Raw genomic sequence first — 13,452 nt, forward strand, 5'->3', positions numbered from 1 at the left:
CATTCAGCTAGTCTACAAGTACAGTGAGGAAAAAAAGTATTTGATCCCCTGCTGATTTTGTACGTTTGCCCACTGACAAAAAAATGATCAGTCTATAATTTTAATGGTAGGTTTATTTGAACAGTGAGAGACAGAATAACAACAAACAAATGTTATAAATTGATTTGCATTTTAATGAGGGAAATAAGTATTTGACCCCTCTGCAAAACATGACTTAGTACTTGGTGGCAAAACCCTTGTTGGCAATCACAGAGGTCAGACGTTTCTTGTAGTTGGCCACCAGGTTTGCACACATCTCAGGAGGGACTTTGTCCCACTCCTCTTTGCAGATCTTCTCCAAGTCATTAAGGTTTCGAGGCTGACGTTTGGTAACTCGAACCTTCAGCTCCCTCCACAGATTTTCTATGGGATTAAGGTCTGGAGAATGGCTAGGCCACTCCAGGACCTTAATGTGCTTCTTCTTGAGCCACTCCTTTGTTGCCTTGGCTGTGTGTTTTGGGTCATTGTCATGCTGGAATACCCATCCACGACCCATTTTCAATGCCCTGGCTGAGGGAAGGAGGTTCTCACCCAAGATTTGACGGTACATGGCCCCGTCCATCGTCCCTTTGATGCGGTGAAGTTGTCCTGTCCCCTTAACAGAAAAACACCCCCAAAGCATAATGTTTCCACCTCCATGTTTGACGGTAGGGATGGTGTTCTTGGGGTCATAGGCAGCGTTCCTCCTCCTCCAAACACGGCGAGTTGAGTTGATGCCAAAGAGCTCCATTTTGGTCTCATCTGACCACAACACTTTCACCCAGTTGTCCTCTGAATCATTCAGATGTTCATTGGCAAACTTCAGACGGGCATGTATATGTGCTTTCTTGAGAAGGGGGACCTTGCGGGCGCTGCAGGATTTTAGTCCTTCATGGCGTAGTGTGTTACCAATTATTTTTTTGGTGACTATGGTCCCAGCTGCCTTGAGATCATTGACAAGATCCTCCCGTGTAGTTCTGGGCTGATTCCGCACCGTTCTCATGATCATTGTAACTCCACGAGGTGAGATCTTGCATGGAGCCCCAGGCCGAGGGATATTGACAGTTCTTTTGTGTTTCTTCCATTTGCGAATAATCGCACCAACTGTTGCCACCTTCTCACCAAGCTGCTTGGCGATGGTCTTGTAGCCCATTCCAGCCTTGTGTAGGTCTCCAATCTTGTCCCTGACATCCTTGGAGAGCTCTTTGGTCTTGGCCATGGTGGAGAGTTTGGAATCTGATTGATTGCTTCTGTGGACAGGTGTCTTTTATACAGGTAACAAGCTGAGATTAGGAGCACTCCCTTTAAGAGTGTGCTCCTAATCTCAGCTCGTTACCTGTATAAAAGACACCTGGGAGCCAGACATTTTTCTGATTGAGAGGGGGTCAAATACATATTTCCCTCATTAAAATGCAAATCAATTTATAACATTTTTGACATGCATTTTTCTGGATTTTTGTTGTTGTTATTCTGTCTCTCACTGTTCAAATAAACCTACCATTAAAATTATAGACTGATAATTTCTTTGTCAGTGGGCAAACGTACAAAATCAGCAGGGGATCAAATACTTTTTTCCCTCACTGTATGGTGAGTCCAAAAAAAATGTTTTGCTTAAGCCACACGCCCACACACACAGACTGAAATCTGTACCATGGACAGCCACATTACATTTAGCAACATTGATTGGACTAAATTGTTTTGGGTATATTTTAAGTTTGTTTTCAGTGTATTAAACTAAGCATGTATAGCCTTGTTCATTTGATGATGTTTTAATGTTTAAGTTGAAATGGTGCTGGAATAGCAGAGGCAGTGCTCCTGTTGTTTTTATGCTGACGTGTAGTAACTGGTTTTAAATCAGTAGTTGTTTAGTAAACGGTTGAAAACATGAACTTGCTTGACCATGCTGCAGGTGAAATAACTGTTACATGCAATATTTGCTTTGTGGACTTCACCAGACAGATGTTGCTCTCTGGTTTTGTGATTAAACAATGGTGTGGTTGAATTTATTCTGCCACTGTGGCTTCCCAGGTAGCACAAAACGTCTGGCCCACATCTGGCCTGATTCCGACATGCCAGATCTAAAACTGCTGGCCCAGGTCTGGCAGCCGGATCCTGCCCTGAGTCATTCGGCCAGATCTGGCAGCCTGAACTGAGCCAAAGCTGCCATTTTAGGGCCAGAATCTTCCCAGCAATGGCCCAAATCCACTCGATTTGGATCAGTTTTGGCTTTATTCTCGACAGTTTACAAGATCCAGAAAATTACATTAGGCCACTCATATGATGTATTTTGTCAGGATGTATCGATGTTTACACATAGGTTATAGCCTATTTTTCCTATGGGTGGCCTCACTAAACACACGTTTCATTTGTAAATTATGTCTGAGTGTTGGAGTGTGCCCCTTGCTATCAGTACATTTAAATAACAAAACATTTTTGCTGTCTGGTTCGTTTAATATAAGGAATTTGAAATGATATATGCTTAAGTATATTTTAGCAATTACATTTACTTTTGATACTTAAGCATATTTAAAACCAAATACTTTTAGACTTACTCAAGTAGTATTTTGGTGACTTTCACTTTTACTTGAGTCATCATCGGTTCCTCTTTTTGTGTTGTCCGTTGTATTTTTCCTTTTACTCGACTATGACAATTTGCAACTTTTTCCACCACTGGTCGTGGATCATGTATCCCAAGTCATCCTATAATTAACATTTCCACCAGCATATGACTTAAAATCGCTAATGCCATTATATTAAGCCAGGACTGGACGAATGACTGAACTTAATAGAATTGTGAGTGGGGTTCGAAAAAAAATCTGTAGTAAAATCAAATTCATTTATTGTAGAGATTATCTAGGGTAATTCTCCATCGAATAGCTTAATAGGCCGATTTTTTGCAAATGACCTAGCAAATTCGAGGTGAAATTATTACATTAATTTGTTTTTTTTATATTATTCCATCACCTGCCGAATAAAACAATCTCATATGGCCCTACTTCTGAAAAAGTTAGATATGCTGAGCAAACAACGCAATTATCACAGGTTGTAATATGACATTTTTTGTGTCTTGGCGTCGCTGTTGATTTTAAACATGCACCGCTGCTGCTAGAGACCTGAAAAAAATATGGCCTTGTTTATTCTCGTCACCTTTTGAGATCTACTTATTTCGTGCAAGATTTTGTGTGTAAATGGTGAATATACATTTTTTTGCGTGTGTGGATTTAAACTTGTTCCGCCACTGTGTGACTGTTGTCTACTTGTTGTCACGGCCTTATTGTATTTCACGGTGACGTATGAATGAATGGGTTGTAGAACAAACAACGCAATTATCATAACAGGTTGTAATAGCTTTTTTTTATTGGCTTTGCTTTCTCAGTGATTTTACACATGAACTGCTAGTGTTTTTGCAACGTGATGGAGTTGTCTCTTTTGCTGATAGTTCCAAACTTCTCTCTGATACATATTTCCACTGACGCTGAGTTTTGGTATGATTCTATTGGCGTAGGGAAGGTGAAAGTAAACTTGAGGGGGAACATGGTTGCTTTCATGCAAATACAAGGGACAACACAAAAAGAGGAACCGATGTGAAATGAGAAACAAGACATTGTTCAACCAATTGTGAGAGTTCATTCACACCGAGACGAGATTGGCAAAACGGACTACTGTAGTTCCGAAATATATGATTATTGATAGATATTTCTGAACTAGATGAGTGCGGTCGGGTTGTCTCTTCTTCCACTGAAAACTATTGAACGGCTTGTCTCATCGAAAACATCGTCGGAATCGGTAAAGAGGCAGGCGTTTGTAAGTTTTGAGATAAATATACAGTAGTCTCGTTTACGTGGACGAAGAAATTCATCTCAGGTTATTCCGGAAGCAGCTGAATCGAACGCAGGTAAATGGATGCGCTTTCAGTCACTCACTTAAGTGAGCAATACATTCAGATAAATAGACTATAGCAGTTGACCGATATTTAGGCCTATTCCTTATGTTGTAATGTGCTTGTTTAATTGTTATAGCTTTTAACTAGGCTACGTACAATCCAATCATACAAATCTTTTTTTCACACGCTTTGTATACTGCCAGTCACTGTAAGCATCAGCAAGTGAAAGTTGTAACCATAGCATTAAGAATTAGAATACTAGAATGGCTTGAACTTGACCAAAATGATCAGCCATTTTGGTCAAGTTGGTCAACCATGGTTTGCCAGTGCTGTGATTTAGATATTGTGTAAAATAATGTATTTGAACAATTTATCTGCACTGTATGTTTGTTAGCTAGCTATAGCAAGCCAGTTTTAGAGGAATGATTCCATTAATCGGACAAATGAACTGCTAATATTTCAACATTCCATTCAAACAATGCAATCAATCCATAGCCTAGCGGACTAAACTCCACTTCCTCTATCCATGGCCATACACTGGCTGAAATTAATTGATGACAGGACTTGGACAAGGTGTAAATGCAACAAGTACTCATATTGTATCATATAACGGCACTCACAGCTTTACAAGAAAATTGAGACATTTCTGGTCTGTTTACATATATTTTAGAGGCTATTTATAAAGAAAATGGGTATAAAACCTGTATAAACTGTATGTATAATTATATGACAATATTTTGTTGACAATAATTATATTACACAATTTCTAAAATATCACATGCCTTACTTTTATTTTCATGTATAAGTAAAATCAGGATTATGCCTCTACTGCCATTCATTCCAATTAGACTTTGGATGACCAATATGGCTGCCATTTTCATCCCATTCTGGAACTTTGAGGATCTATGACATAGCCCTTCTAGTAATTTAACAGGATATCTATGGTTGGAACAATGTGTCTTCTGTAGTGTGTTCTGTCATCACAGCCACTCAAGGCGTGACTGGCACGCTTGACTCTGGACGACCACTGTTACAAGTTTATTCCAAAATGTTTTGAGAACTGTGAAAACTAAGGTCAATAACCATTAGCTGTTTCTATTCTTCCCTACAAAAAACAATATTGTTTGAAGACAGACTAGAGATGGGTGACTGGAATCTCAGCATTGGGACTTTGAGTGAAGGAGCTCAGAGCAGGTTAGCTGACATGCTGGATAATGCCAAATGTGGATGGAGACAACTTGCCAATGTTGTCACCGAGGAACCTCGATTCCGCTGCAGGTGAGACTTTGAAATGAAACACTCAATGTTAATAGCATTGTCTCATAATCATTAGAGCTATGATGTTGATAACTGAGTCCGTACCCCATATTCTTTACAGAATAATCTGTCATCTATACCGAATGATAACACTCAATCTGTACTTTTTTTTTTTAACGGTGATGTTGTGAAGCTGTGGAGTCTTAATGATGGTATAAAGCCATACAGAGAGAATGTCGATGTTTAGCCTGACCGGTTAGTGGTTTGTCACCATTTATTGACAGTGAGAATGAGATGACCAGCTGTTCGCTCCAGGTGCTCAGCCCAACAGGCAGCCCCAGCCGTTACCTCCTAGAGAGGCTGTCTGAGCGCTCCTGCACCCTGGCCTTCCTGCTGCACTGCCTGAAGAAGATGGAGCACCATGAAGCTGCGCAGTACCTCACTGCTAACGGTCAGTCTTAACCTCTGCCTGTCTGTCTCTCGCTCTCTGAAATATATGATATTTGCTCAATTTTAGCAACACTACAGGTGTCCTCTGTCACCTTACTTGGTACCTCAGTCACTGTGCGTGTGTATATGTGTGTGTAGTGATGGAGCGGTTTCAGATCACAGTGCAGCCCCAGGCCCAGCATGCTACAGAGGGAGGCAGGGTTGTGCTGGTCTGTAAGGCCATTGGTCCTGCTGCTATGGGCTACCAATGGTTCAGAGGCAAAGAAGAGGTCAGTCCATTGCATATTACAGTGATTATACGCTGAGTATACAAAACATTAAGAACACCTTCTCTTTCCCTGACAGATTGACCAGGTGAACCCAGGTGAAAGCTATGATCCCTTATTTATGTCACTTGTTAAATACACTTCAATCAGTGTAGGTGAAGGGGAGGAGACAGGTTAAAGAAGGATTTTTATGCCTTGAGACAATTGAGACATGGATTGTGTGGGTGTGCCATTCAGACAGTGAATGGGCAATACAAAAGATTTAAGTGCCTTTGAACGGGGTATGGTAGTAGGTGCCAGGCGCACCCGTTTGTGTCAAGAACTGCAACGCTGCTAGGTTATTCACGCAAAACAGTTTCCAGTCTGTATCAAGAATGGTCCGCCACCCAAAGGACATCCAGCCAACTTGTTTAAGGGGTGGGGGGTGCGCAACTCAATATTAGGAAAGTGTTCCTAATGTTTGCTATACTCACTGTGTGCCCACATACAGTGTGTAAAGTGTATGAGTGAGATAATGTATTCTCTCTTTAGGTGCTGGGTGGAAGTGGTCCAGAGCTGGTCCTTTGCCCTTTAACCCCAACCCACCAGGGACACTACATCTGCCGGGTCAACCATGGAGAGAACTTCATCTTCTCCCAGTGGGCACATGTCCGCATTGTCAGGTCAGCTGGCTCCAGCACAGGTAACTCAATTCAACTATATTTTCCAATATTGTTCAATCAGTAGAACTAATGTAGTCAATGCAACGATGGTATTATAAGATCGTCTTGGCATTTAGGCTCTGCCCTTCCTGAATTAATCACATTGACTTCACCTTGCATTATGGTGTCATAACCATTGGGCCCCTTGGTTGTGTTTCAGGTGTCAGTAGCAGCTTCTTCCCCCCCTCAGTGAGTGGAGTGCGTATTGTCCGTCAGCCCAGACCCCAGGTAGTAGCTGAGGGGGACTCCTTGTGTCTGGACTGCTTTGCTGAGGCCAACCCTCCTCCTCAGTACCAGTGGTACCACAATAAACAATCAATGCCAACAGGCAAGATAAGCACCCTGAGGGTCAGTGCCGTTTTGGGTCCCCTGAATATATGATTACTTGCCTTTTTGTTTAAAAAGCCTGTATCATAATTATAGTTCCAATTATGTCAGACATGACTTGTATGTGTCTGTTCATTGGCTTTTTATGATTGCCATATTTGGGGTTGTTATGTGTCGTGGTTGTCTGCAGATACTGTGTGTGACCACAGCAGACCGAGGAATGTACAGCTGCAGGGTGTTCAACCTGTACCATGAGGTGTGGAGCGACCAGGTCCATGTCAAAATAGGTGAGAGTGTTGCACCTGCAATGATTGTATTGTCTGTTATTTCTGTTCTGTGGTCAGAATTTTATGATGTATTTTGTATGTTTCCTTTTTAGTGTTGGCTTAGTTGTGAGGATTCGTGCAGAAGTGGTTCTATGAATGTGTTTTGATTGTCCCGGAAAGCACATGACACAGTGCTTTAACTGACTTCCTTGTTTGTGGTTTTTGTAGACCCTGGTTCCTCCATTGATGCCTCCTGGGAAGAAATAGACGCTGGTACAGACATCATAGTATTTTAACCACCTTCGCTGTTTTTCTACTCCGTGTTGCACTAATGTTTTTGGGTGGTAATGTGATTAATTCATAACAATGTTATAAACAATGTTTTACAGCTGCCACACCTAGCCCTGCCAGGCAGATAAGTAAATTATATGGTAAGTGCAGTAAACAACAACAGCCATCTAAAAGAAGATGCAGTGTTGAAAAAAGCTTTAGAAACATAAATGACTGTATATGATTGTCCATTTTGAATAACATTAATAACAATGTTTCTATGTACCCTTTTTCCTCATACCTCAACTTCCTGTTGTTTGTCAAAGCCACGGACAAGGTGGCTCTTCTGATGGGCAACATGAATTACCTGCACCACAGGCCTCTGCGAGCGCCCATGGCTGACGTGCACGAGATGACCAACCTCCTGCGCCAGCTGGACTTCAAGGTGGTTTCTCTGCTGGACCTCAACTGGCAGGAGATGCACAGCGCTGTAACTGAGTTCCTACTGCTGCTCGACCGCGGAGTCTATGGTCAGTTTAGTTACAATAAGGAATCATAGTAGTTAAATAGTAATATTATTTGCATTGTCCAGCTGTGTCTGATAGTGCCTATCCCTTTCCCGTTCCTCCTCTCCCGTCATGTTCCAGGGCTTCTGTACTTTGCGGGTCATGGTTATGAGAACTATGGGAACAGTTTCATGGTGCCCATTGATGCCCCGGCTTCTTATACCTCAGAGAACTGCCTGTGGGTGCAGGATGTGCTACAACGGATGCAGGAGCGAGAGACGAGCCTCAATGTATTTCTATTGGACATGTGTCGCAAAAGGTACAGTTCTCAGCATCAACTATGTGATTGGGCTCTATGATAATGTAATAATGATATTGCTGTTATGATGTTGTAAATTAATTCATATCTGTACTAAACTTGTACTGTTTTAGAAACTTGAACGACGGCGTCCCCCCACAGCCAGGGCAACTGAAAGTGACCGCAAACATAGTGTTTGGTTATGCCACGTGAGTTGCTTCTCTGCCACCTTAAAGTACCTCTTTCACTCATACACGTATCACAGAATGTGTTATATTAATCTCTGATTATGTCTAGGTGTGTGGATGCAGAGGCCTTTGAGGTGAACAAAGACGACCTGTCCAATGGAATCTTCATCAATTTCCTCAAACAGAGAGTCATGGAGGACGAGAAGGTCACTGTCATGCTGGACAGGGTGGCCGAAGGTATGACTAATGAAGTTTTAAAAAAAAACGAAAACATATTTTGAAGTATTGTGACACTTGATATCGTGAATATCAATCTTTACAAATGACTGTTAATGTAGTTTGTCTTTTTTGTTCATGTATCTGTACAGACATGGGTCGGTGTGAGATCACACGAGGGCGGCAGGCTCTAGAGTTACGCAGTAATCTTTCTGAGCGACGTGCACTCACTGACCGCATCCAGAGCTCCGGCTGCCCAGAGACCACCTCGGCACGCAACCTGCAGTGGGCCATAGCACATGGTGAGACCTTTGGCTTATTCACCATGTATTTTTCAATCAAGGTACATTAGTGGAGTGACTGACTGGGTTTTGAACCCAGGTCATATGTGTTACATTATCCCTCTGAGCTAAATCCAATGCATTATCTCTGGGAGCTGATATGCGTTTTCTGGTAGACCTAAGCAAGCACCCATGACGGCTTCAATAAGCTTTAGCTGTCTCTTTCCAGTTCTTCCAAAGAGCCGTAACCTGCAGTTTGACTGTGGCGTGACGGTGCAGCTGGGCTTCGCAGCAGAATTCTCCAACATCATGATCATCTACACCCGAATATTGGAGAACCCCAAGGACATTGCGTCTTGCTCGGCCCATCTCACAGACTTCACTGAGGTTAGCTTCTCCATTGTCACAATGTCTTAATATGTTCAATAGTCTTCAACTGCAGCACAGTCAGGGTTGGTAACTCCTTATTAAACATTTCACAGTAATAAACTCATCAAAAAAAGAAATGTCTCCTTTTCAGGACCCTGTCTTTCAAAGATAATTCGTAAAAATCCAAATAACTTCACAGATCTTCATAGTAAAGGGTTTAAACACTGTTTCCCATGCTTGTTCAATGAACCATAAACAATTAATGAACATGCACCTGTGGAACGGTCATTAAGACACTAACAGCTTACAGACGGTAGGCAATTAAGGTCACAGTTATGAAAACTTAGGACATTAAAGAGGCCTTTCTACTGACTCTGAAAAACACCAAAAGAAAGATGCCCAGGGTCCCTGCTCATCTGCGTGAACGTGCCTTAGGCATGCTGCAAGGAGGCATGAGGACTGCAGATGTGGCCAGGGCAATAAATTGCAATGTCCGTACTGTGAGACGCCTGAGACAGAGCTACAGGGGGTCAGGACGGACAGCTGATCGTCCTCGCAGTGACAGACCACGTGTAACAACACCTGCACAGGATTGGTACATCCAAACATCACACCTGCAGGACAGGTACAGGATGGCAACAACAACTGCCCGAGTAACACCAGGAACGAACAATCCCTCCATCAGTGCTCAGACTGTCCGCAATAGGCCGGGAGAGGCTGGACTGAGGGCTTGTAGGCCTGTTGTAAGGCAGGTCCTCACCAGACATCACTGGCAACAACATCGCCTATGGGCACAAACCCACCGTCACTGGACCAGACAGGTCTGACAAAAAGTGCTCTTCACTGACGAGTCGCGGTTTTGTCTCACCGGGGGTGACGGTCGGCTTTGTGTTTATCGTTGAAGGAATGAGAGTTACACAGAGGCCTTTACTCTGGAGCGGGATCGATTTGGAGGTGGAGGGTCCTTCATGGTCTGGGGCGGTGTGTCACAGCATCATCGGACTGAGCTTGTTGTCATTGCAGGCAATCTCAACGCTGTGCGTTACAGGGAAGACATCCTCCTCCCTCATGTGGTACCCTTCCTGCAGGCTCATCCTGACATGACCCTCCAGCATGACAATGCCACCAGCCATACTGCTCATTCTGTGCGTGATTTCCTGCAAGACAGGAATGTCAGTGTTCTGCCATGGCCAGCGAAGAGCCCGGATTTCAATATCATTGAGAATGTCTGGGACCTGTTGGATTGGAGGGTGAGGGCTAGGGACATTCCCCCCAGAAATGTCCAGGAACTTGCAGGTGCCTTGGTGGAAGAGTGGGGTAACATCTCGCAGCAAGAACTGGAAAATCTGGTGCAGTCCATGAGGAGGAAATGCACTGCAGTACTTAATGCAGCTGGGTTGCCACACTAGATACTGACTGTTACTTTTGATTTTGACCCCCCTTTGTTCAGGGACACATTATTCCATTTATGTTAGTCACATGTCTGTGGAACTTGTTCAGTGTCACACCCTGACCATAGAGAGCCCTCGGGGTTCTCTATGGTGTTTTAGGTCAGGGTGTGACTAGGGGGGTTCTATGTATTCTATTTCTGTGTTGGTGTGTGTGTATGGTTCCCAATTGGAGGCAGCTGAATATTGTTGCCTCTAATTGGGGATCATACTTAGTGTGTCCCTTTTCCCACCTGCGTTGTGGGATATTGTTTTGTTTAGTGCCTATGTGCGCTACGTACTGCACGTTCATTAATTCTTTGTTGTTTTGAGGTTTCACTGTAATAAATATGTGGAACTCTACTCACGCTTCGCCTTGGTCCGATTATTTATATAACGAACGTGACATTCAGTTTATGTCTCAGTTGTTGAATCTTGTTATGTTCATACAAATATTGACACATGTTAAGTTTGCTGAAAATAAACGCAGTTGACATTGAGAGGACCTTTCTTTTTTTGATGAGTTTCTGTTTCTGTCACGTGGACATGCAATGATACTTGTTCCTGTTTCCAATTGTGTTCTGTATGATGGCAGGGTTTGGATATGGATCTGAAGATGAGTAATCAGGAGAACCTCCTAGATGCAGGGAGTTTACTGCCAATGGAGATCCTCCTGCCTGCAGAGCTTCCAGGCCTCTACACCCGCCTGAAGGGACTGCAGAGACTTACGGTCAGGGTTCATTTTACACATTGACTCTCATGGGTGCTCCAAAACAGTGTTGGTATTCGAACTCTAAATCAGATATCATTGTTACTAGTTTTGTTTGGGGATACGGGAGAGCCCAGAAACCCTGTAAGAACCTTGCTCAAGGTGATTGTGAATCCCTTCTCTGTGTAGGCCTATGAGTTATGTGACTATCACCATTTTATGAGCTTTGACGCATCTGCCTTTGTTTGTTCTCATTACAGAAGGAGTTGACATTCACTGTGTGTCTTCAGTATAAGTATACAAACTTGGATGAGGAGGTCCATGAGAGGCAAACTGTCACTGTGGGAAAACCACTGGTATCCAAACTCAATCTCCACGAACCTCGGCTTCCCCGCTCCTACTCGGCCTCTTCCTCATTCGACCTTCACTCCTTCAGCCATTCCTCCTCCTTCCCAGAGGGCTTTGGGCCAAGCTTCCCTGCCTCAGAGACATCCTCCATTGGCTCAGCCTCCACCACCTGGTCATATTACTCACAGCCAGGACTGTCTGCCACCCCATCTTCTCCTGGGAAGTTAAATCTACCTGTGGAGGATGACAGTCCAGAGTTGTTTGATTCTGACGCCCCTCAGCCTCTCACCACAAGCAAAAGCCTGCCTCATGGTCAAGTAGAGGACCTCACATATCGGTTCAGTAACATGCACAACTTCCATTCATGTTAGTCATGTCAATTTGCAGAGTTGTAAGCCGTGCAACCCATTGTGTTTTGTCTACAGACCTACACATTAACTTATAGTGCAACTTACTTTACAACAAATTGATCCCATGACCTGCATTGTTTATATGTTAAAGAATATGTAGAGAAAAACTGATGTAATCTCATTTTTTTTAGCTCATGTAATGGGTGTTTGTCTTAATGTTATGAAAATATAGTGCCTTAAAGCATAACCATTTGGGCATGCTGTTAATACATTTCTTTCACATCTTTCACATGGTGGATTTAACTTTTTTTTTGTTAAACAGACATTAATAACTTATTAAAATGTGTTTGAACATTTTGATTCTGCCCCCTCAAATAGTGTACACAAAATACAACTCATTTAGGCTGGGATATGTTTATTATCCTGTCATAGCCTTTATAAACAGGCCTTTGCAGTGTAAGACATGTCAAATGTTTGGACATGTAAAAAGTGTCTGCAGAAGGAAGGAGCCGAGATGTGGAACGTGTGGGGGAAAATCCGTTTGATAGAGACTGTATAGCAGAAGAGAATTGCAAAGGAATAAAGTGTTGTAACTGTGGAATGCCCAAATATGGTGGAAGAGGTGGAGGTGGCCAAAATCAGGGCATTTCAGTCCGTCTTTTATGCGGAAGGTGCTATAAAGGGTAGAAATAGCAAAAGGTCCGACACAGCAACAAGCAGCGATGCCTGCGTGTCACCTGCAGGATCCAGACATTCTTCAAGTAAAGAAAGTGGACTTTGTGTCATTTATAGCAATGGTGCTAAATGGAACTGCAGAAGTAAAAATAAGTCAAGAAAGATCGACATTGATTCTGCAGCTGAACTCTTTCAAGGATTAAAGGATTTTACATCTGAGGAGTTGCAGTGCCTTCGGAAAGTATTCAGACCCCTTGACTTTTTCCACATTTTCTTACGTTACAACCTTAATCTAAAATGGATTAAATCGTTTTTTCCCTCCATCAATCTACACACAATAACCCATAATGTCAAAGCAAAAACTGGTTAAGAAATGTTTGCTAATTGATAAAAAATTAAAAACATCACATTACATTTACATAAGTATTCAGACCTTTTAATCAATACTTTATTGAATATTCTTTGGCAGTGATTACAGCCTTGATTCTTCTTGGGTATGACACTACAAGCTTGGCACACCTGTATTTGGGGAGTTTCTCCCATTCTTCTCTGCAGATCCTCTCAAGCTCTGTCAGGTTGAATGGGGAGCGTCGCTGCACAGCTATTTTCAGGTCTCTCCAGAGATGTTCGATCGGGTTCAAGTCCGG

General features: G+C 42.8%; 1 protein-coding gene across 2 annotated transcripts; it reads left to right on the plus strand.

Moving 5' to 3' along the window:
- Positions 1 to 3,623: 3,623 nt before the first annotated feature.
- On the plus strand, positions 3,624 to 12,490 carry malt2 (MALT paracaspase 2). 2 transcript variants are annotated; one of them, XM_014216214.3, is made up of 17 exons: positions 3,624 to 3,913; positions 5,032 to 5,179; positions 5,443 to 5,609; positions 5,747 to 5,877; positions 6,406 to 6,556; positions 6,736 to 6,923; positions 7,093 to 7,189; positions 7,397 to 7,441; positions 7,558 to 7,599; positions 7,765 to 7,968; positions 8,086 to 8,263; positions 8,377 to 8,451; positions 8,540 to 8,667; positions 8,799 to 8,948; positions 9,157 to 9,314; positions 11,319 to 11,453; positions 11,693 to 12,490. In XM_014216214.3, the coding sequence occupies exons 2-17, from the start codon at positions 5,043 to 5,045 to the stop codon at positions 12,149 to 12,151; spliced, it is 2,445 nt and encodes an 814-aa protein (XP_014071689.1). In that variant the 5' UTR covers positions 3,624 to 3,913; positions 5,032 to 5,042; the 3' UTR covers positions 12,152 to 12,490. The 2 variants fall into 2 exon arrangements, with proteins under 2 accessions (XP_014071689.1, XP_014071690.1); XM_014216215.3 differs by having other exon boundaries at positions 3,662 to 3,913; positions 5,036 to 5,179.
- The last annotated feature ends 962 nt before the right edge of the window (positions 12,491 to 13,452 follow it).

Source organism: Salmo salar, chromosome 10 (genome assembly GCF_965601325.2).
Source record: "Salmo salar chromosome 10, fSalSal1, whole genome shotgun sequence".
Taxonomy (NCBI): domain Eukaryota; kingdom Metazoa; phylum Chordata; class Actinopteri; order Salmoniformes; family Salmonidae; genus Salmo; species Salmo salar.